We start from the raw sequence: 25,713 nt of genomic DNA on the forward strand, positions 1-25,713 counted from the left end.
ATCAAGTCTTTGCACACTATAGTACCGTAACCTCTACTTGTTGCTCAGGAATCCGTTATAGAAGCACTACAGGAAAGAAAGAAGCTTCAGCTTACACAACTATCAGAAAATCTTTTTTAAAAAACGTAATTTCACTCCTCTGATCTATAACTGGTATAGGAAGATTAACAAAATAAAAGCTACCATAATAGAAACTGTTGAGGACAAAGATAGGCACAACTGTTTCTTTCCAACAACCAGCTTTCAGAATGTCAGAACACTAGCCAGAAAATTAAGGTGCAAAACATGATTACTCTGGTTTTGTCTGGCAAGGTCAAAGCAACCAAGAAATCAAAGGGATATTCTCTTCAGCATGGAAAGCACAGAATTTTCATGGGATAATCACCATGCCTCGTTTCAGACAAATTACTTCTGCAATCTGGACCTTCTATGGGGCCTACATTAATTATCAGAAGAGAGATTCTACATTCCCTATCTAATTCTCTCCACTTAAATAATATGTCCAATACCCCTCCTTTTGTAGGTCTGTTGGATAACCTGGGTACAACATCCTCCAAAGAAAGGTTTAAATAAAAAAAAACTGTATCAGAAAGAGCTGTCATGAAACATTAAATCAAGTACCCAGTATTTCTTTGTTGTTTCTCCACATGCAACACCTGCAAACAGAGAAGTCTTGACAACAATTTCATGTTACTACATCTCCTGCTAGAGTTTATGATAGTTTCCTGTTAGTCGGTTCTTTAGCCAGCAAGACATTAGAATAAGAGTAAGATCCTTGTTCTGTGCAGAGCATCATTCCTTCTTTCCATCTTTAGAACCAGGTACAGCTGAGACCACCACTCCCTGGGTATAAACACATAGTTGGCTTATACACTGAAATTAGTCTAAAATACAGAAGCTGCTGACATTAGCTAATGGTGCAAGGCATAAGCAGTCTCTGCACAGACTGAGCAAATTAAACCATTGTACTGATCTAAGTCCTACAAAAATCAGAAAAGCCCCTGCTGGGAGCAAGTACCATATAAACAAAGGACTAGGAGGTCTTTCAAATGTCATGAACATGCTGCTGCTGCCTACCATTTCTTTACCTTTTCTAATTAAATTAAAAATACACATGGATTTTTCACCTCAGCCAGGCAACTCACATGCCCACACACATGAAGAACTGGCTCAACTACTGAAACGCAGGGCTACAAAACTTCTTGGGCTCCAGAAAGCATTTCTTCATTATTGCAGGTGATCATGTTTGACTAATTTCATCTGTATACCAGCATATACCATCATGAAAACTAGTGCCTTGTTTCCACTATTCTTAGCCCCTGGCAAGCCTCAGCTTGCTATCACCTGGTGACAACAGAGGCTTGGGCAGCTCAGGGACCATCCAGCCTATCATTTCAAAGGCGGATGAGCCGTCACTCTTAAAACCAAAGAAGTGTGAGCAAGGAAGCTGAACTGCTGGACTCTTCAGCTTATGCACACACCAAAATTTAAAAAGTACATGCTTCATAGAAAGGTTTAAATCCCCTACTGTTTAAGAGCTACAGGTGGTTCCTACCACCACCTAGCAAGAAAAACGTAGACACTGTACAAAGGAAGGCACCAATTCTTGTCATACAGATAGTAGACAATCAAAGGGATAGTGTGACAATTCCGTGTTAAGATAGAGAAGTGATGCCCCAAATAGCACATTATAAATGCTAGCACAGATCTGTTTTCTTGACTAGCTGTTTTTTGCTGCAGTCCTAAACAGAAATGCAAAAGATCTATTCATTCATTTACTGCCATCCCCTACTAGTGAGACATTATTCTATACAATACATAATCTCAGATTTCTGAAAGTAAACAGTGTGTGGAGACTGAAATGTATGCACTAGGCTGGGATTTACAGCTAAAATGTCTCACAATGCTAACAAAAATGACTGTCTCAGAATAAAGCAGCAGTGATGAGGGTTTTGGTCACCATGCTGTCTTTCAAAAAACTTCTTGGATGTAAGGATGTCCTTTTGAGTGCAACAATGAAGAAATTCACAGCTATATGCCATGTAGGCCATCAGATTTACACTATGACTTTTGCAGTTAAAGATTCCAAATGGCAAAAACATGAACTGCTAGTTTGAATTTCCAAACTTCCAAAGTTGCAAACTTTGCTATTACTGGACATTATGTAGAGGAGATAAAACTTTGAAGCTGCAATAAAAAGTTTGATGTGATGCAATATCAAACAAACTTTTGTGTCATTTACACAAAACAGAATTTAAGTCAAAGAAACCATGTAATTTTGTCTAAATCTCGAAAGAGCAAGGTTTCCAGGTGAGCATTCTAAGATTCTAAGAAATGAAACTGCCTTTTCAAGCTGAAGAGATGCTGCTAACTTCTCAAAAAGAAAAAACATGCAGGAGACATCAGATTAATGTTGGAAGCCACAGAGAATCTGAAAGAGCAATAAATACTAGGGGGACCTTACTGAACAATATAGATGAGACATAGGTAAGGAAGGCTGGAAGATCTCCTCTCTACAGAAGGTAGAGTCAAGCGGAGCAAAAGATGTTCAGGAGTCAACTTGATTCTCAACAACTGAATTGCAAGGACAAAGGGAAATCACAGCAATTTTTCCTCAAAATAAATAAAAAATCATTTACATTCACTACCATATAAGGAAGGGATTCAAAATGTTAATGTATCTGGTAGGTAAATGTTGGCTGTGCAGTCAATTTACACCCACACATAAGTTTTACCAAACTAAAAAGAAAGCAAGAAGCAGCTTTGAAACGAGACTTCAGAATAGAGAGGGGCTTATTTCCAGGTACACTTTCTAATACCAATCAAACTTTGGTTCCTCTTCAGCTAATGAAACAATTACACCTCAAAAGCAGATCCTAACTTGAAATCAAGGATTATGGGTAATTACTCTAATCTTGCAAAAAAGCATACATTTAGAGGACAAAGGAAGGCAAAGCATGTATTTTTATAGACTTTGGTCCTTCTTAGTCAGAGAGCATTCTGACAAGAGATAAAACAATCTCAGAATTCTACCCACAAAATTTAAGTTCTAATTTAAAAAAATTCTACTTAATCTAATGATCTTTGCAGATGAGACATTAAAATTCACTTAATTTTACTCCTTTATTATCATATTATGACTTTGAACTTCATGTTTACCCAATTTTTATTTTTCTTTAATTTCTTTCTAAGAAGCAATGGAAATACCAGGTTTTTCCAACCTAAGAACAGCAAATGCATGAATTAGTTCTGGTTCTGAAAGCAGTTTCTCCACAAGAGCATGAAGCTCTGAGCACTTGCTAATTTTGCTGCCAAGAATGAGGGCAAGTTACCCTCCGGTAACCATCTTGCTGTATGTAAATTAATCACAGAAAATAAACTTGCTTACTAAAAAATTAGCTCTGGTATCTCTAAGCTACAGGTTGTCACACAGTTATAATTCAGTCGTAGTTGAAACTTCACCTGCCAACCTTCTACAAGAGTTATGAAACAACAATATAGTCCAAACATACATTATGTAGCGTTATGGTTGTGAAGACTGGTTAGTAGTGGCATGGGGTGGGGGAACAAAGTACTGAGGGTGCTTATGCTTTAACAAATGCCTCAATTTTACTCTTCTAAGCAGAAAACTAAATTTCAATCAAATCTGCTTTAGAAAATAAGAATTAGTTATCACTGGTTTGTATCACTTAGAAATAAATCATACACAAGCTAAAATCTGCACAATGTCAACTTACCTTATGCAACTGTAGTGTTTGAAAGTGCTTGCAGCCTTCTGGCACTCCAAGCACAGCTGAATAGCTCCTGGATAGTCCTCTTCCTTAGGATAAAATACAATGGAAAGCTAATTTGGCTTTTGAAGTGAGTTCTGCAACACCATTTTTGGCTGCATGCTTATGCATACTCAATAAGAACAAAATATTTTGCCTTTATGGCCGTACAATAAAATTGAAAGAAATGTGTGAGGGTCTCTTGCAGAACTTAATATGCATGGAGTTTAGAATTTGACAACATTAGCAACGTCTGAAAGCACTTTGTATTACATTACCTTATGCAAATTACTTGCTGGTTTGTTTACTTATGCATTTATACAACATGTATCGGAAAGTTTTTATTGCAAAACAACTAACGTTTTCCCAGTTAACTTTCAAACCTTTGTTAATACCATATGATCTATTCATGAGCAAGGAAAGAGGTAAACTCAATCACTGGCAGGTTGCTGCCACAGTTTACAAAATCTAAAAAGAGACAAGGGAGATACTCCGACATTATACCCAAATAAACACTACTTAATTTCACACATTCTATAGCTAATTAGAAAATAATTTAAACACGACTAGCTCACACAAGGCCACAGGACAAAAGGAATATATTTTAAAGGAAATATTGTCTTAATTTATAATAATAATATTCTATAGGTAGATAGATCAGTCAGGAAGTACATAAGATGCCAGCACAAAACTAAAACAAAAACATACACAGAAAAACATAAAACCCCAGGATCATGCTAACCAACGTGGGCAGTGCCTTGGGTATAACTACTATTATTGTATTCTATTAGACATCAGCCCAGAAGGCTCTTGGACGGAGGAAAACCCTCTTTAACAGTTAAGAGTTTCCCTTTTTTTATCCTAATTACATGCCTTATATTATGTGCTTCAGAGAGCTCAAATGCAAAGCTGCTACTAGAATTTCAAAGTCATTGACTGAAGAGCAAAAATGCATGGGCAATTTATATTCAGCTATTTCATAAAGGAGTTTCTGAAATGAAATTGGTTTTAACAGCAACATTCTAATGCAGATCAAGTTTAGCTAAAAACACACCCCACACACACACATTATCCATTAGATGAGAACAGAACAGTACATTGGTCAAAAACAATTCCTACATTTACAGCTCTTTGCTGGAAACCTGTTACTTGCTGCCACAAAGCTCAAATCAGAAAGCCTGCTTGCATAACATATATTACTAATACATCCCAGATGCAGCTCACCCCTGTAAGTTACTATAGTTTTGTGTCTGATTTTTTTTTAACTGGGAACCCTATCTAAATGCTTCTTCTTTGAATGGCTACTAATAGCTCTCACGCATATTCCAAGGCAATAACTTCCTGAAGTAAAGACAGTAAGTTGGCTGACATCTGGGATACCATGTTGGGAGCAGTTGCTGAGCAGAGCTCTAAAACTTCACTTCGCCAGAAAGGGCAGTTACAACCCTTAATATTTTAAAACTATGACAATAAGACATTAGAGTCTGTGTATGAATGCAACATCCACACCTCTGTCTCAAGACAACTGTCACCAGTAGACCCTGAAGAGCTGATTCTCTGTGCAATAAAATACAGCGCAGAAATGAAAAGCTAATTGTGGTGCAAGACTCACTGAGCAAAAGGCAACATTTATGCAGCCTGTAAATTAATACATTCTTGCTTGCCAAATAAGGAAGTGTGCTGAGACAAGGTGTATTACCAAAAAGAGCATTAAAGTCAAAGAAACTTAAGGGTTACAATTATTATGACTCGATTTCCAAATTTAGTAACTACAGAATATAATAATGACTTTCCTTCCTCTATTAGCTTTAAATATTTGGCAAACTAAACAAGACAAAAATGTTAACACTAGATGATTAAAACATAGTTGTTAATAAAATCCTTAAGCTGTTCATACAATTTAATCATCTTAAGATCTTAATTTTGCTCTGTGCAATGTCTACTGCATTTTTAGGAAGTACCTACACTGTATCAGTAGAATTTTCAGTAGCATGCTCTGCATCCCAACTCAATGAATAAGGAAAGAAGCTACTGCATTTCCAAATACCAAATAGGGAGCCCATTATAAATTTGTAGAGTAATACATCAGTTGAACTACTTTATCCAGATCCAGCATATCAACAATGAGCTAAATCTCACTTTCTTTTTGCTTCCAAATATCAAGGTAAGGCCAGAAAAGAAGTTGAGGGTAGGGAGGGGGGTGATGACTCCACAGCACTCTTACTGATCTAACTCAAGCCTCAGTACCCAGATCTAAGGCAGGATTGAATCTCTGGCAGAAAATATTCTCCCCCAAGCACAAAGGCCATATACTCTGACATGAAATACTTCTCACAAGAGCTAAAAAGAGAACAAAAATATGATTTCACCACACACACCTGCCCACACAACCTGATTGCAAAAGGAAGGAAAGAAGGGACAGAATTAAGATGACTGGCAAATGCAAACTTAGAATAGCTTCAAATTACAGCAGTCTGGCAGGGACTTACCTCCAACATCTCACTCAAACGCACATCAGTTCTTTGCTAAAAATAATTTAAAAAAAGAAAAGTGATAAGTACACAGAAATAAAGGAAAATATTTGGCATTTAACAAAAACAACTGTACATACCAATGTTTTTATTGTTCTCAGAGACTTCAGCAGCCCAATAAGTAACTGCCGTTTCCTTTGATTTGCAAGAAGCCCCAAACTAGTTTGTGTGAATCCTTCCTTTGCTATATTCAGGTGTCTGCAAAAGTTAAAAATGAACATAATCTTTGATGGTATGTAAAGTAAAACTTATTTCTAACAAATTCTATCACATCCCTTAAAATACGTACCAAAGAATAAGGCTGTCGGCATTGTTAGGGAAACCCAGAAATTAAGATGATACCAACAGACTACTAAATGGTATGCTTTTCTCTTCTGTGGAATTTTTGTGATCAACAGTGTATCTCAAAAAAATTTCTGTATTAAAGAGAACTGCCCATTGAAAAAAGTGAGAGCTGCAAGAGAGGAAGCATTCTGATTCTATTCAGCATATAAATAGGAAATATCACCAGCAAGGAAACTGCTTGGGTTTACAGATTTCTTAAGTACTTCCCCCCCCCCCCTTTCAATCTCTGCCATTTTTTAAGCAGGATACCTTCTTCCATTTGTGCAAATAACAGCTGCTAACTGAAGGCCAGTCTGCAATGATGTAACACGTTCAAGTTCCTGCAGAGAGACAACAGGTTAAATACATATACAAGCTAAAGTCATACTACACGCCAGCAAAGACTGATCAGTAGGTTCCTACAGTTACATTATGTATTATTGGTTTACATTGTATATATGCTAAGCACTGGAATGTAGCATTAATATAAGATACCTTTTACAATGCAATTATCTTTTGAAGATACTTAAAATCCATTTTCATTGCAATGGGCCTCTACATTTATATACTGTACATTTAATCTAAGAACCTCTACACCATTAACACACCATATCAGAATGAACAAAGCTTCAGGGACAGAAGCACAGGGTTTCATTTGCATTAATATGCCAGAGCAGAAAACAACATCAAAAACTGTTTCACAGAGCATTTTCTTGTTTAGAAGCACTTGTGTTATATTAATTTGATACATGTCACTTCACAATGAACATTGACTGTATCCTGTTGAATTTCAGCTGAAAACTCATCAGCAGAGCTGACCTGAATTTAGCTGGATTTCGACTTTAGTTCCTAGCAACATCTCAAATCCTAAAAAACAAACAAAAAAAACCCCACAAAAACCCACAACTTTTTTTTTAATAGACATATTAGGATTTTTGTTAGGAACTGCACTGCAGAAAAGTGAGCATTCTCACTTGCTAAAAAAAAGAAATATTTTTTTAAAATACTGATCCTTTCAAAACATATGACAAGCAAAAATAAGTTTAGTTCCATTTATGATCAGTCTGCAAAGACACATGTAATTGTGACAAATCACCTTTACATTAACAATGTAGCTTTTGCAAAGATGATTGCTTAGTTGATGATGTACTTATCCTGAGAAACCAAATCCAAAGCTTACTGTCCACAGTTCCCTACTTCTTACTAAAAGCATACTTAACAAATGTTAGAGCTATTCAAAAGCCTGTTGTTCCCTTTTTCATGAGGAAGCACATACAATAAGGAGTAACTCCATTCTAGCCCTTCCTCTTGCAAAGATTCCTTAAAATCTCTCCTTTAATGTGACAGGATGAGAGGCAGAAGGACAGGGTGCAGCCTCACAGTCCCCAGAGAGGTGGGGGCTTCCTTGCAGCACTTAGGGCTGAATACATTTTTTTCTCAATCTTCCACCCGTTGGTGGTTCTCAAAGCATGCCTTTCCTTCAAGGAGATGGGAAAACTATAAACCCCTTGCCTTGTGCCTGTGCCATGCCTCTCTCAGCCCATAGTAGTGCCCGACAGAACAGTACTTCATACTAGGAATGGGGTGTAAACCATGACTTCACTGCACTTTCCTTTGCACAGTGGAAACAACACAACCAAGCAAACAGGCAGCTGCATTTTTGCTTCTTCTGGTGATGTCTTACTGTAATTGGACACTGAACTGGCACATTACAAAGTACCTACAGCACATCAGGACATTCACTTCATGAGTCAGTGGGAAGGTGAGTCCTGTGACTCCCACCAGAAGTCTCTGATAAGTCTACTGACAAGAATAGCACTGTGCAAGCCTGTGCCCATAAGTAACACTGAAGGATTACTGACTTAGGCATTTGATAATTTTTTTTTTTTGAAAGATTCTTACTGGATGATGAATTTTTAACTGTCTCTTTGGAACGTCTAAAAGAACTTCTTGGTATAAAACACGTGCACTTTCCTAAGATGCTGCTGGAATAAGAATATTAACATTACACAGCAATGTGCAAGAAGCACATTGTCCACAGTAATACTATACACTGAAAGGGGGTTTTCAAAGTGAAGCTGCTGGATTCTGAAAGAGCAGTACTTGCTCAACAACATGAATTCCAAACATACACAACAGCAAAACCGTACATTATACCCTTTCTGCCCACCTCAACTCAACCACCATAACACTTACTTAGCCTCCTTCTGTAATAGCCTCCCACATGACTCCTTTAACTAAAACTGAAATAATATTATCCTTACAGCCTTTTTCTTCCAACAGCTATTGCAGGAGATGACAATGCTCACACCCTCTCCACCATTTCTCTTTAAACAGCAATACTCCTCCTTATACTGTGTAAATGCCAGAGCACAGACAGGAGACTTGAAAGGTCTCCTTGTTTGGGTCATGAGTGCAAGTGACCAGAAGAGGAAGTCATGTACTCTGTATCAAAGAGGAAAATAATTTCATCTCCATGACATCTACCATGGGTTAACACCCAGGAGGCACAAGCCCTAACCTCCAGCAAAAGTGTATCAGCTGAGAAGCGGGAGGCAAGGAAGAAGGTTAACAAGGAAGAAGAAGTAACAAGAGAAAGAAAGGGAAAAATAAAAGGCAGACATCATTGCCCTCCCACGCTCTCCCCAGCTTCCTGACAAAAATGCAAATTGCCACTATGGCTGATGGGGCTTATGCAAGGTCCTGTACACACACAAAATTATCCACAGTGGGATAATTCTCAGACTCCTTTTATAATAACCCCAAGTTTTCACTTTCACAGAATTCTCATTGTTGTTTCCTAGAAAGACTGCATAAAATCAGGCAGAGCTGACCCAACAGATAGGGACAGTATTAAAAATAAACGGGTAAAAACTCCACTTTCTCTTTGAAGAATCATTATGACAGCTGTTCCAACTATGTTTTGGGGACAAGCTGAGAAGTCACAGCAATATTCTACTGCAAATAGCTAAAGCAGCTTTACTTTGTTTGTCTCTTGGGAGATCTTTGACATATTGAGGGGCTTTTCCCAGCTCGGTCACCTCTTAGATGCTTTCTTCTCAAGACTGGCTGAGACTTGTGGTAGGTTTCTGGGTTAAGTGCTCTTGAGACAGGGCATTGCTGTTTTCTCTTATGGAAAAAGATCTGAAACCATTCCTAAACACAGGCACTAAAGAAGTGCCTGTTCAACTCCATTACAGGTATAAGTCAAGCCTGTGAAATCATGTTTCCAGAAAGCATTCTTAAAATGGTTACATGCTGAAGCCTTTATCATCATCCTAAGGGACGTTAGCTCAATACAGGCTTGACTCTTTCCACTCTACAGATACACACAGTCAGTTCCAACCAGACACTACCACCTCTACTAATAAACTGCTAGATTTAATCCCCAGAGAAGGAGGTACAGCATTGTAACAGCACAAAATGGAATGGTTTACTCTTAAAAAGTCACTGTCTGTTGCCTTACCTGAACGTATGCAGGCTGTTTTTCAAGAATCAAGTCTGCAACTTTCTTTGATACCTAAAAAAAAAATTACATGTGATGTATAACAGTGTCAATTAAGTAGGCCATCCCAACACTAACATTCTACAAGCTTGCAATTCTGTATCATTTAGTTCTGTAGTTTTCCAATTTACTAACAAATTTGCCCCAAGAAGGTAAAAAATTCTAAAAGTGTCAACTCAGTTTTCCTTAGGAGCAAGGTAATAAAACAATTCAAAGTTCCATCTAGGAATTAGTGAGCATTTTTAAATTAATCCCTTACCTATCTGCTTTTTAAGGTGCACACTAGAATAGGAAATAGAAATAATATAGGACTTAACTGCTTACATTCTGCTTGTGGTTACCATTACACTACAAATTTAAATTAATCATTTACCGTGGAGATGTAAGAAAGCCATAAGGAGACCTACTCTGCAGACTAATGCTGTATTAAATAAAATCCCTGTAAAAATTAACATCCACCCTGTGAACATTATACTCTCCCTTTAGCCCACAGAACATGAGTATTTTAAAATTTTCTCCATTGTTCTGAACGAACAGTAAATAGACTGCTACTGAGAGATGCTGTCTGTAATGGATTTAAAAATGGGCACTGCTACCTTGATCAGACTCTTGTGCACAAACACACAAGCTTAAAAAAAATCCACAGTGGCAGTCATATAACCACAAGCCCAAGAACAGTGTGTCTGGTTTTGGTTTTCACCATGGACTAAAAATATTTAAGAAGAAACAGTTCAAACATGAAACAGAAATTCTCAATATTGCTCTATATTCTTTTTGGGAAACAATACTTCCAGAAATGGAACAAAATAAAACTGGCTATGACAGTCAGCCACCCCACTATGCACCACTGGGAAAAAGAGAGGAGGGGTTTTTTTGTATTTGATCACTTAGTCAAACATAGCACAAAGTTGAGACCTTCAATGAGCATTCTTGTGGCTCCACTAGGCCAGTTCCCATCCTCTGGAAGAGCACCTGCATACAAATGGTCTTTGAAGTACTCCAACATCATCAGTTAGCAATATGCATAAGGACTCTTTCCTTCCATATTAAAAAATGGCTAAAATCTCAAAATGATTTTGAAACCTCTTAGTTGTTCTATACATAATACAGCTTTCTTCTGCAGGACAGAAGAACCACTCCAGAACAGGGTGGACACAGGAAAGGATGTTATTAGTCCAAAAGCTACACAAGCCTATGTGACCTCGGGGTTCTACACAAGTTTTGTTGGCTGCAGTCTACACGCTGTGAAATTTTCATTTCCCATTTCCCACCTGTTCTTCCCACTATCCCTGTACCTGTAAAAACTTAACAACAGGGATATACCTGCCAGCCATGCATTGCCCTAGTATGAATTTTGTGGTTTGATTCTTCATTGTTAAAGGGATTGGTCAAGCAGTGCACATGAATCATAGAACCACAGGATGCTTTGGGCTGGAAGGGACCTCAAAGATCACCTAGTTCCAACATAAAGTAATAATAAAAGCTGAGTTTCATTTTCAGCTTTTACAGTCCTTTTCTTGTTTTGCAGGTTCTCACTTACCCTTGACTAATAACAACCTCAACGTCAAGTATCTGTCACAGCCATTTAATTTCTCTTGCCCCAATTAGTGATACTACTTTTCCAAGCTTCCAAACTACTCTCTTTCCTTCCTTTTGGATGAGTGATACTATCCCAGGGTATTTACATTCATCTCCAATTTGCCCCACACCTTTTGGCATCTTCCATTCAATTGTATTGATTTATTTTTTTAATCTTTAACTTTTGGAGTCCAGAATTGCAATTGCTGCAATGAATGTGACAGCAGTTATCGAGGCACACAAACTACAGTGTTCTTTGAGGGGACCAGACTATGTTTTTGGAAACAATTTTCTGGAATAAAAATATAAATAGAAAAAGATACAGCTGAGAATATCATTCTAGTAATTCAAATTGTTTGCACCTAGATGATCAAACAAATTAAAGCTGTCATGATACACATATTAAAGAAGTCTTGGATGAGTTGGAATATATCCAGTGGAATGGAAAACTGTAACAGGAAAACTAGAGGAAAGATGGAGTCTGTAGTGACCCTGAAGGAAACATGCATGACCAAGATCAGCTAAGCTAAAGTACATGGGAACAGACAGTGGGAAGGGGAAGATCAGAGCTGTTACCTATAATTCATACTCATTTGTGTTACAGAAAGTTGGAATTATCTCTAAACCAGCACTGTAAATTCCTATGTCAGCTATAGATATGCGCACTGAAGTGAAAGGGGCGCTTGGCATTTTTTCTAAAGCAGAGGTATTGTGTGATCTGTTAAGTAAGAGACTTACTGAGTCCTCTATCTAGTAGAATTCATAATTGACATTAAAATATTTTAAGGACTGAACTAACAATATACAACATTCTGCAGTACTGTCTTCCATGAAAAACATTAATGTTCTTTAAGACAGTAACCTAAATCCATATTAAAAGATAAATGGACAGTAACTGAGACAGAAGTAAACATGTAACAGGCTGATGCTTCACATGGAAATATGACACAAAGGCACATGATATACAGCATACAATAAATTTTAGCAACTTGGCACATGCCCAGGGAGGAAAACAAACCCAAGCAACAATTCCTTCCTATAGCAGAATCACACTGAGACTAGATTAAGGAAGACACAAGAAAAGCCCAGTACTAACAGGGACAGGGATGTCAGGGGAAGAACTGGGCACATGTTTCTTGTCAGTTTTAGCTTTGAGAAGTTTTGTTTATTTTCTAAAAAAAAGACATGTATGGCCCATATTTACTGGAAAACTTCTGCTCAGTTCTCACCCCTACTATCCATTAGCTGCAAGCACTTTCCAGTTCATATAGTTCAGCAGCAACCATGCAATGAAACTCGTCCCCTAACTGCAACAGAATGGCCAAGACATTGATAACATGTATTAGGTCTATGCAGCATATCTCAATGAAGTTATGCCCAAGCCTTGAGTGTATTCCTTGCAAAACTAGATGTTCTCTTATAAAAACAAAACAAATAACAACAACAACAAAAAAACCTACCCACAAAACCAAACAAAAGGGAAAAAACCCAAAACCACGCTCTATAAAAACCCAAACAACACAAAACCAAAAACCACTTCCAACTTCTTTCCTTATACCTCTTGGTGAGAAACACAGAATACTCATTTGCTCAACTTCTCAGTAATACTTCACAAAATCTCACAGGTTTATTCTGAGAAAAGCAATCTTAGGCAGAAGGACTTGTTCTCTGTGCATGTTAACGATCAAATATTCTCTTTCTGTACATTTACTTCATTTAAAGACATGAGTTAGTATTATTACTGTGATCTTACTTGCAAATACTCTCCAAATGCCACAATGGAAACATCCATTTCCTCTACCATATTACTCATCTTTAGAAGACCAAACGAATCAATAATTAATGTGTGAATAGAAAATAAAAAGCCTGAAATGTAACAAGTACCTTTCAGAAGCTGCAACTCCAACTTCCCTCCATAACTTATAGTTATTACTCATTGTTATATTTTCTTTGTTTAATTATGTGATAACTCTGTACCGGTATTCACTAGAAATCCTTGCAGGCAATTAAAAAATTGGCAAATGAAAAATAGGAAAAGGAAAATAGTTTTTAAAATATTTTGTCTATTATGCTGAACATTCGGAAAATCAAGTTTCTAAAGAAACAGTTCATACATTTGCTCCCTGTTACTCTACTTATCACCAACATTTACTTTTATGATTTCATAGGATTTGATGACTTACTCCTATAATTTTCCATTATAAAAGCACTCGACATACTATTAAAGAAAAAATGCTTAATATACAATGCATTTAAGAAACCAAAACTTTTTCAGTTAGAGTTCTGGCTAGATTTACAAACAATGCAACAAATTGCCTGAGGGTACAGAGGAAACAACTTTACTTACAGCAGCTTGCTGTTGTTTTAATTTGTCTCTGTACTCTTCCAGTTCTTGAAGACTAAGTACTGGAGGAAGCCTCTGCATGTAAACAACAAATTAAATTCTGTGAGAAATTAAAGGATTTTAAATACATGTGTAGGATTAACTAATCAATCAATTCCATTAAAGAAACATTTGCATTGCTTCTGTAATCTAATTTGCAGAATTAATCTATTATTTTTAATGTTGGATACTGAAATAAATCAGTGTTAAAGTATTATCATAATTACATCCCCTAATACCATAATTACCTCACAGTTACCTTATTTTTAGACATATATGTATACATACAACTCCCCTATTAATTGAAATTATTATGCCTCAGTCGACTTGCTAAAAACATTACCCACAATATAAAATGGATTTTTTCCCCCTCCAGCTATTTTGGCTTTTTCACTAGCACAACTGAGATTAATTCTGCCACATGAAAGGAAAAAACTCCATACCAATATTGTATGCTAGAACCTCCACACAACCACAAGATTAGGCAGGAGGGTAGAGTTTTGTACTAATGCCAGATTATAAAAACCAAAATGAGAAATAGTTCATTGGAACAAGCATACTTTTGACATACAACATTTTTTGTTATATGACTGTCTTGTATTTTAAGAAGACATCTTACCTCTAACTCATACTTCACAATATCAAAGGAATCATTGGAAAAATAAACCTCTTCAATGCTGTTAATTATTTCCTGCTGAGCTTGAGGATCAGTTGGTTCTTCGCGTAGTTCTCTAAGCTCCTCCTTCACAAAACAAAAAGGGATTTCCATGATACAGTATCACACGCTAGCTGGAACAGTGTTTTACCAAAACAAATACTTTTCAAAAGCCATTTACAACATTAGTATAAGAAGCAATGACAAAGAACAGAAAGATCAGTACACTGGAGCTTGTTCTTCCCATTACAAACAGCAAGATATTAAAAACTTTTCAAAGAACATAGTGCATACTTCAGTGTTGCAGATCACTTGGGTACTTCTTTGACAATACATTTATGGCACAAATGGATGTCAAGTCCACAGTTTTTTCCTCCTGAACTTCAGAAATTCTCATAATAAACTAAAAATAAATTGGCAGGCTATTTCTCCAGAAGCAAAAATATTCACAGAAATGTAACAAATAAACCCTGATTTTTTTCAACAAGAACAATCATCTTTGTAAGCTTAAGGTAGACAGTGTCACTACAATTGTATAACTTTTCAATACAGCCCTTAGAATTCACTGTAATAAAAGCTATGCCATTAAACCCTTATATTTTTTACCAGAACAGATCTGCTATCTTTAATAAAATTGTCAGATTTTGGATTTTACTCCAACTACCACTGTAGTCCAAGCAGAGATGTCAGCTTTCTGAAAGTTAATACTCGGGAGGTGAGCATCCCTCTCTTTGCTGACCCTGGAAAGTCTCAACAACTCAGCTGCTTCCACTGGTTGCAACAAGGAGAGGACTGAGCCTGAACCTTCTCTTCCCCTCCTGTACTGGACATTTCAACTAATATTAGCCCTCTCCTGGAGACTCTTCCCATCAAAGCAATGAAAATACTAAAATCCTCTATCAGAGATTCAAAAGGGAGAGAAGTACCAGGATATTCTTTCACCAAAAGTCAAGATTCAATGGATCAAATTGCTTGACATAGAAGTTTAACCCTGGTGAAGCAACCCAACACACTGAAGTGTCCCTTGAAGACCCCAGGCCTCCCAATAACACAGACTTGTCACAGTGCAACAAGGTACTGGTATTTTCATCACTAAGAGTTCAAGGGCTTATTTCACCAGTTTAGAGGCATCAGATTATAGATTAATTGACTAAACAACCACTAACCTGCTTATTTTGTAAAACAATTGAAATAAGGTCAACACGTACTCTTTATGAGGCAAAGAGACATTTTAAATACAAGGCAAGGTGCTGTTTCTCTACACAAAAGGAAGAGCACCAGAAGGAATCGCTGCCCCTTTGAAATACCTCTTGCATTAAAAAAAAAAACAAGGAGGGGGGGACGGTGAAGGCGAACACGGAGCAAAAAGCAATGGCTCCAATACAGAGAAAACCGGATTTCAACCGGATTTCGTGCCCCCAAGCAGCAGAGTCCCCTCTGGGACACGAGCGGGTACAAGCGAGTTGGAAGAAGAGGGGGTCGGGCCCCCGCCCCGCCGCAGGCCGGGCCGGGCCGGGCCCGGCCGCTGCCGCCGGGCGGTGCTCGGGTGCCACCCGCTGGAGCGCGGGCGAAGCTGCAGCTGGAAGGCGGCTTCGCGCCAAGATGGGGCAGAGGGTAACGCGGAGAAAAGTCATCGAGGAGCCACCTTCTTCCCCTCAGAGCTCCACAGACCGAGCGTCTGCAAACGCCTGATTCACAGTCACTGCCACCGGCGCTTCCCAGCAGCGAGGTGGAGAAACGTGCCTCGCCGCGGGGTGAAAGCAGCAACCTACTTCTCAAGTACAGACCCACCCTGCAAGAGGCTGTGTGCAAGGGGAGGCATGGGCAAAAGCAGTAAGTACCACACCAAAAAAGCAGTATTACAACAATGAATGAACAATAACAAAGCAAAATGATGCTATTCTTTTGCTAAACTACTAAAAATGGGATTTGTGCACGGCCCCGTATTTAGGAAGCGCACATTCACAAGGCCACAAGCCACAACAACGCCTTGCTCAGACAAGGGCAAAGGCTGGGTTAGCTCTGTGGCACTGACAGACATGGCACCAACGCAAGTTTGAAGGGAGCTGGCCGAGACTGTGGCACCACACCTGCACCAGAGGCAGGAAGGATCCCCTGCAAGCAGGCCTGTCCCTGCAGCTCCAGCCACACAATTCACCAAGCAATGACACGCACCCACTTCACACTTCAGCTTTACTAAGAATTCAAGAACATGAGAGGAGGGCAGGTTATGACAGATGAGAATGAAAAGATTCTTGAAAAACAGCCCCTTTAGAGTGTCCTACTTTTTCATCTATGGGTTTGAACTGTCATCATATGAGGGTACAAGGATCGGCTGAGGACACATATTCATATTCAGTGGCATACTATTTAATTTATAAAGCAATAAATCTATTATCTAACCATATGAATTTCAATTTATTTCTTTAAAACACACAAACAAAAAATTGCTTCCCCCTGGACTCCCTAACAAATGTCAGCTTTATGCTGTACATCCCTCTATAAATTAGCATACCATCTTACAGTACATTGAGTTTTAGCTATATGAAACTAAAATTAAAAATTATCCAAGACATGCATCAGGGTCAGTTTAATTTGTCCATTGAAATGTTGTTGTTCTAATTTCACTCTGTGTGTGTAGTGTAATAGATGTGGGTTTTATTCCATGTTGAGTCTCTTTCACGGGTGAGGCTAATTGCAGAATGATCTCTCCCTGTCGTTATCTCAACTCCTAGGCCTCTCAATATATATTTTCTCCCCTGTCCAGCTGAAAAGGGGAGTGACAGAGCAACTTCGGTGGGCATCTGGCCTCCAGCCAGGGCCAAACCATGACACAATGAAATGAAATCAATGACCTTTTTGTCTTTGTAGAAAACCACGGTTTTCAGCAAAAAATTAAAGCTGACTGTGATGTGTCTAGGAAAATTACTAAGAAACCATTTTATCCTGTCTCAGAAAGATCATTAATCACAGTGTTTCTTGCCAAAATGCTACCTAGGAAAACATTTACTAAATGGACAGGGTTTTTCCTTATCTTGTTCATTCTTTCAAGAAAAGCAGTCTAGCAAGAACAACCTCTCCAGGATATACTTAAGCTCCCATATAAATTACACTCTGTATCAACAGACTTTATGCCATGATTAACTGCAACTTCCAGTCCATCATGCTCCACTAGTCTCAAGTAAATCACATGCTCAAGGCCCATCTATTCACTCACTGCTGAAGGAAGCAAATGTCCTTGCCTAAAGTTTATTTGCTGATACTCCTCATTCCTCATTATTTTCCTCATTTAGAAAAAAGTTACCATATACATATGAAGCCCATAGTTTCAGGGGCCTCAGGGAAGGCCAAATTCAGTACTCTGGAGCTCATACCCACACACTTTGTTGAGGGAGAGAGAGTTCTTTCAAAGCATTCAAGACACTTCTACAACTAATGCCACCTAAATATCTGCCTTTGAAAAAAAAAGTAAACACTAAAACACACCTGTCAGTAAAATTTATGTAAATAGTGTGTAAATTCAGCAGTTCAAGTGTTATTAGGAACAGAAAAAACTATAAAAAATTGGGACAGATGGAATCATACGATGATAATCATGCAGAGAACTTCACTATTGTAAACTGAACCAATTAGATACAGAAAATATTAGCAAAAGCAGCACATTGGCAAGGTGAACACCACAGTATTCATTTCAAGCCACCTGCCCAGGTTAATAAACATATTCAGCAGTAGGAACTCTCCAAGGAATAATGGGCCAACAGAGCCATCCACGATGCTGTTTCATAGGCTACTCATTTTTCCAAAGTTTTGCTCAGGATGACACTTCTCCTCCCGCATAAAACTTGCATCACTTGTTGTGATAAATGTGCAGTTGTTTTTCACCAGTACTTTGTATCCTACTTTCATGGAAAGAAAATTTATCCTGTCAAACATACTTCCTTTCAGGTTACTTCTCACACCAACTTGCCTTCCTGCTCTACGAAACAGAAGTTTACAGCTTTGGGAGCCGGTGGCAATTCCTTGAAATATACTTCAGAAGAGTCACTTCATTGCAGGCTCATCTGAAACACAGTTCAGCAAGTTTTAGATAACCCATGCAGCCTTTTCCCAGTGCATCATACTCCCACTTGCCTTTATTCTACAGTGCTTGTAACACCAAAACCAATATGGCTCCACTGAATGAAGCATTACTGGTACAGAGTGGAAGCAAACAGCTTCTGCATTCCAGTCAATATCAGCCAAAAGACTTGGGAGGTGAAGACACTGAAAAGAGTTAACTGATACTGCTCAGAGGAGAAAAAAAAAATTGAAAAAGTTTCCTAATCTAACCAGAAGCTGAAAGTCAGCAATAGCCTGCACTCCTGTATACAGGGAGTGGCAGGGGCCAAGTCTGCACTGCACTCACTTGGACACTGCCTCCCTCTCTCTGTCATGAGCCAGAAACACACCAGTGATCACACTGCTGATTTATATCCCTCCATTCTGAACTTGGGTAACACCCACCACAGAATCATAGAATGCACTGACTAGGAAGAGACACCTAAGGATCAAGTCCAACTCCTGTTAACCTATGTTAAAGCTCCTGTTTTAACCTATGTTAAAAGCTAATCCTAAATACCAGGATGAGGGGAGGGCCCCGCTCAACAGGTTCAATCAGCAGTTATATTGCAATATCCTACCACAATGAAATCGTACTGTAATGTATATATATATACACACACGCGTTTTAATTTTATCTATATGAAAAGATATTCATTGTATTATGTATGTCTTAACTATGTATGTACAACTATATCTATAAGCTCAGCTCAATTTTTTTTTATTTTACTTGCCCCCACCCCAGCTAAACCACAGCCGAAGTCTGAGGTAGTCCCTTATCTTTCACATGAAATGCCCAGAACCTTCTTTTGATCTTTCCTTTTTCAGTATGCATACAGAGTACTTACTAAAAAGCTCTCACTCTTCCAAAACAAACATGACACTGTGAAAACTATTCTGGTGGAGAGAACAACAAAGCCTTATGCATAGAACAGATATTAGTCACACCACCGCTTAATGCACTCCTGAAAAGCACTCAGCTGCTGTTGGGGAAATAGAAACCCACACAGACTAAGAAAGCCACACTTCTGTATCTAGAGGAAAAGCATCAAACTATAAACTTCCAGTGTTGTTTACACCCACAAGCCACAAAGTCAACTAATATTTGTATATTGTATGAGTTGATTATTATCAAGATAATCCTAACCTAATTAAAAGTCAACTCATTAACCCCACACACTTGAATTCAGTGTACAAAATACCTTTCATGACAGAATCTACTAAACAAAACTGTTGCTGGATTGGGAAACAACAAAGCTGATGATAACAGGATGGTTAAAAAGAAGAATTACAGTTCCCCAGGGTGATCAGGGCACACAAAGTAAAATATGTCAATCAAAAAAAGATATGAGAACTCTCTGCAGAACATTTTCTCTTCTAGAATCCCTGCCTTGGAGTTCTGATTTGCCTTATCTACAGACTACATCACAGACAAACTATTATACACTTATTCCGCTGTGTGACCGAGTTGGTGGTATGAGTCTCTATAAAATTAGTTTTCTGGTGTTTTGTCTCCATATGACAGAAGCAAACTGAAAATTTTCAAGAGAGCTGAGCTGCAGAACTTACTGGAATACTTGTGAATGAGAATGCATACACTCTGAGGTATTCTGTAAAATATCCAGGTAACAAATTATTTCATCACTTAAAAATAAAAAATTGAGTACAGTCATCACCTCAGCATGCTTGCCAGCAAGCCACCAGTCAACAGATCAACAACAAGAAGGTACCAAGGTCCAGAAGAATGTTGCTTTTTCCCCTCAGGGAAAATACTGCATCAATGCCAACATACTCTTCTTCCCATGCTCCATATTTCCCATTTGAAATTTCCCCACTTCAAAAGCATGGTTTTGTCCCTAGAGATAGCATTATCTATCAATGGCTTGTGCTCTTTTCCAATAATTCATGCTGTGCTTTAGCCTTTCATTCTGTGTATCTCCTCAATAGCTTTATCTCAGCTTCTGGAACTTTCAGTAAAACTTGACCTACATCAATCCAGAGACACCACTTTGAATGTGGCAGTGTGATGATGAAAGTGCAACATCATAACCATTCTGTCATCAAAACAGTATTTGGCTGGTGCTATAAAAAACACCAGTTATTAAAACGTGGCAGCAGAGAGCAACATAAGCTTTCAAACAGCACTATGCAACAGTATGAAGTCACACTTTTACTCGCTGCCTTTAGAAATCTGCACCTTATCTTTAGTCTTTACTTTTCCATTCAAAAGTGAATTCCCTTTACCAAACTTGTCCATTATTATAAAATAATTCCTGAGGGGCATTAGCTTACATCCAGCAAAGCTGCTTGATCCAATAACATCATTCTGATTTTTGACGTCAGTATGCTGGTGCTGCACTGACTATAGCCCTGGTTCAAACAAATGCCAATATGCAAAACCTCAGCGACATTCAACTTCTGTGAAGTATTAAAACCGCAAACACAACCTCTCCCCCTTCCCATCCCACAAAACTCCTGTTTTCAAGTATCTGAATCTCTGCTCACAGTGACAGGAGACACATTACAATGCCTCATCTGATGCCTCATCACTTAAAAAGTAAAATACTACTACAGTCAAGGTTTTAGTGAAGTTAAGGAGGCATGACGGTATAAATCCCTCCTCTAAAGGAAAAGGGCTGAAAGTAAAGTTACCGTGACAAATGGCTTGGGACCACAGCCAGGAGTTGACCTGATCAGAAGACAGTAATTTTTACTCAAGGTTCTTGTGATCAAATGCTTTCTTTTAATCACAGTCATGAAATTTTAAGAGTTTCACTCAATACAAGTTGTCAAGAAGGAAAAAGTTAATGTCAGCAGCTCAGAATTTTGAGAACTACACACCTAAAACATTTTGGGAGAGAAAAAAAAGCATATCAGAAAACAGAAAAATATGAAACTCTCATTCTGTGGCACAGAAGAGAATACTACTTTGTCAGCTTTAAAAGAAATAATCAGGTGACATGCTCTAATGTTGATGTAGTATTTTCTTTTCAGGCATAGAAATCATAACTGCAATGAGACTATCTGCAGAACAGTCAGTTGCAGATAGTGTTTTCACATTGCAAATGTTTGACATAATTGTATGAAAAAATTACAAATTAGTGACAGGTATTTGTTTTCCCACTGCTATTGATATAAGGTGTAGGCTTACCAGACACATAGCATCTAACAATTAAAGAATGGAAATCCAGACAAGATACCTTACATCTCCTGATCACTGGACAGTCAACACGGCAAAAAAAAACCCCACTTTGAAACCAGATGCTCAATTTGTGGCAGGAATCTGCACTTTTGAAACCTAAGCCATAGAGAGACAGTTCTTTCAACATCACTGCAACTGAATACCTTCACTGTTTGAAATCAATGTATTGTCCTCTGTATGTATCAATTCAGAGTCTGCTTCTTGACTTTTGTAAATACGCAGTCATGCTGATTTTCTGGTCTGCCTCAGCACAAGCAACATATTGCACAGTACTTGCATAGAGATAAAGAAACATGAGGGGCTCTTTGTCAGAATTTTTTTTTAAACTATTGTAAAATAAGGCTTCCAAATTCATGTCAGTAACTTAAATATCTTGTGGATTAAAGGTAAAAGTCTAAATTAGGAGACAGTAATAAACAACATCCACAGCAAGTCTTGTGAATCATCCATTCAGATCAACACGACCTACAAGGAACAATCAAATACTGTGACAATTGTTCCCTCACACCCAGATTATTCAGCATTTTTGTGAGACATGGGTAGGCTGGCATCATTTAAGTAGCAAGACCAAAAAATATTTTTAAAAAAACTTATCATTATTATTATAAAAGTATAGCATTTAAAGTAAAACATTAAGTTAATAATATATTCGGAAGATTAAAACCATGAAGCTACAACATAAACTTACAGCACCATGAAAGGACTAAGTATCAAGACTAGAATTGTACAGATCACCCATACAGCATCTACTTTACATAGTTAAGAAAAAAAGGTAGGAAAAAGCAGGGGGGGAAGACACTTTTCTTTTTCCTGGGTTTTTTTTCTTCATTCCAGCAGGAAACCTAGATAATACTAAGATCAGCGTCCAGTAACAACTCAAAAGTTCCAGAAAAGACATTTTAATGCAAGTTCATTCTAAGTTGGTGAATTGTTCTGCCTCACACCTCTTTATTCTTTCATAAAAATATTTTAAAAGATTTTCAGCAAGAAATAACTGTCAAAAAAAGGCAAAACAACAGCAAACCTGGAATTTAAAATTAAAAATTAATAGCTAAAAATGATGGGAGTGGGGGGACTGTGTATCATACCTTACTAGGAATCCGAAAGCTTTCAATAGGACTGAGGTCATGAACACTCTCCTGAGGACTCCTTAGACCCTTTAAAAGAATTAGGATAGTCAGTTCAGACTGATTATTTATCTTGCAATTAAGCTGCACAAGTCTTACCTTGTCCAAAAAACATAACACTTTATTCAGTTAACTTAATGGCTTAATGGAATCAAATAATGAAATTCAGACTAAGTGCCACCTACTCTGTAGCAAAATTATATTAGTTTTGCTTGATGGCACATTTGGCTATTTACCATGTAATGCTCAGATTTTCCTTATGCACGACTAACCTAAGAAAAGAAAACACATAAAAGATGCTTTATGTAATTATTACTCTTTAAAACACATATCGCCACATAAATCAAATATGCTGTAGTAGTAGACTGAAGCTTTGTACATGAAGAATCCATTAACTAGCTGTGAAACTGTTTGCAGAATCACAGAATAACAGGGGTTGGAAAGGACCTCTGGAGACCATCCAGTCCAACCCCCCTGCCCAAGCAAGATCACCTAGAGCAGGCTGCACAAGACAGCATCCAGGCCAGTTTTTAGTATCTCCAGACATGGAGACTCCACAGCCTCTTTGGGCAGCCTGTACCAGTGCTCTGTCACCCTCACAGTAGAGAAGTTCCTCCTCATGTTCAGGTGGAACGTCCTATATTCAAGTTTATACCCATTGACTCTTATCCTGTCAATATCCAATATATTCACAATGTTATGAAGCAATACCACAGAACGTGATGCTTAGCTGATCTTCTGCCAACTCCCTAGTCAGAGGTGAATGTAAACATTCAAGTGTCAGACATGGTTCTGACACCAGCTTCCCTTGAAACTTCAGGGCGTTCACATGAGCCACAACTTTCAGGCAGATTTCCCTCCTACTCTTGTGGCTGATGCTAGCAGTACTGTTTCCAAGCTCCTTTCAGGCCCTGGGTACCTACACTTCCTTCGAAACAAAAGGTGGGGGATTTTATGATGAAAAAATTTTATACCTATCCTTTGAAACTGGTAAAGTGTTTTACAAATTCATCACTTTTGTGATAACTACTACATTTTACTATTGTTCCACCTTCCTAGGATGCAAAACCTCCTCATTATGGTTTTGATTCCCAGATTTTCTTGCACGTCATTTCAAAACATCCTCCCTTTCCAGTTACCACCACCAAAGGTGACTCACCGTAGTGCAATGCAAATTCAGAGTAACAAACAACCAAAGCAAATGCTGCAGCTTCTACTTCCCATGAAATCTTCTCCTCATCCTTTCAAATACCTGCAGAACTAGCAGCTTATTGTCAAAAGCAGTAACAAGTTTCACTTATCAAATGCTATATGGAATGTAATCCTTCCCAAAGGCTGAAAATTGCATAAGTTGCATCATTTTCAGACCACATTTCAACACTGGGCAGGCTTCCCATGACTCCTTTTAGTCAAGCTGAAAATCAACCATTTAGCACTATATTGAAGGGGAGCAGAACATTATTCTGCAAGTTCAGCTCCCATGCCAGTATCCATTTTTAAGCCCTGCCTCCTGAAGCATCACAACTCTGAGGACATAGTTTGGAAAAACAAGAAAGTTCAACTTCTGCCTTTCCCATCACTTCCTATAACTACCTACGATGTCTGAAGTGCTGGGTGACTCAAGTGATCTTTGCAAGTCCTCAAAATTAGACACACAGGCAAACAGACAAACAAATTTATAGATATTTTGTATACAGGAATGACTCGAATGCTCTTCTAATACACCCCTTTAGAAAGGCTCACAACCTTAGTAATACTGGTCCAAACACAGCCTAGATCTGCATTATCTTGGAGACAACAGGTACAAGGCAGCAGGCTCACAGACACAGATTCCATATGTGCCCACCCAGGCACCCCCCCAGCACCCCCACAGCCCTGCCTGCCTTCTGATCAGAAGCCTTGGCCACCAGACAGCCATGGTACAGCACCGCGGCCCAGCACTCCAAAACCGACTCAGTCATGTCAACCTGAGCGTCACTTTGTCTGATACCTCACAAGCTACGTGCTGGCACCTGAGCATGTTTCCATTCCTTGGTAGAGAGAAGAGAAACAGCTGGATGCGCGCGTACCGTGAGCTAAGACACGCTAAACCTCCCCTATCCCCACAAGCCGGGCTGAAGGAGACGCCCGCGCCCGGAAGCCCATCAGGGTGCCCGGGCACGGCGGCACACGCCTTCCCCGGCCCAGGCCCGGCGCGCCGAAGGAGAGCCCGGGACCCCCCACGGCGGGCCCCCGATGCCCCCCCGGGCCGAGGCGCTCACCTGGCGGGTCATCAGCGACTTGATCTTCTGCATGATGGTACCGCCGCCGCCCCGAAAGCGCTCAGCAGCTCTGCGCGGCTGCGGGCTCCGGACCCGGCGGGGACAGAGAAGCCATGTTGGACGCCACCTGACAGAGCCCGCCCGCTGCTCCCCGGGACCGGTAGTCCTCGGGCGGCGGCGCCCAACTACAATTCCCGTCAGCACGAAGGGGAGGGCGGGGACCTGTCATGAGAGCGTGCGGGGGCGGTCCCTTCCGTCAGAACGCACCGGGCTGAAGCC

The 25,713-nt window shown here is 39.0% G+C and overlaps 1 protein-coding gene across 4 annotated transcripts in view; it reads right to left on the reverse strand.

The window, feature by feature from the left end:
• The window catches only part of VPS50 (VPS50 subunit of EARP/GARPII complex), a gene marked incomplete at its 5' end in the record, with an annotated part of 95,434 nt that extends 69,967 nt beyond the window's left edge, over nucleotides 1-25,467 (reverse strand). For 3 of the 4 annotated variants that reach the window (XM_084260155.1, XM_084260153.1, XM_084260154.1), the window contains 9 exons: nucleotides 3,738-3,820; nucleotides 6,260-6,295; nucleotides 6,382-6,499; nucleotides 6,896-6,966; nucleotides 10,092-10,145; nucleotides 14,056-14,127; nucleotides 14,711-14,833; nucleotides 23,135-23,203; nucleotides 25,435-25,467. In XM_084260155.1, the coding sequence (XP_084116281.1) occupies nucleotides 3,738-3,820; nucleotides 6,260-6,295; nucleotides 6,382-6,499; nucleotides 6,896-6,966; nucleotides 10,092-10,145; nucleotides 14,056-14,127; nucleotides 14,711-14,833; nucleotides 23,135-23,203; nucleotides 25,435-25,467 (659 nt within the window). The remainder of the gene's footprint in view (nucleotides 1-3,737; nucleotides 3,821-6,259; nucleotides 6,296-6,381; nucleotides 6,500-6,895; nucleotides 6,967-10,091; nucleotides 10,146-14,055; nucleotides 14,128-14,710; nucleotides 14,834-23,134; nucleotides 23,204-25,434) is intronic. The other variant, XM_084260156.1, reaches the window with a different exon arrangement.
• Between the last annotated feature and the right edge of the window lie 246 nt (nucleotides 25,468-25,713).

Source organism: Gallinula chloropus, assembly GCF_964237585.1.
Source record: "Gallinula chloropus genome assembly, chromosome: 2".
Lineage (NCBI taxonomy): Eukaryota > Metazoa > Chordata > Aves > Gruiformes > Rallidae > Gallinula > Gallinula chloropus.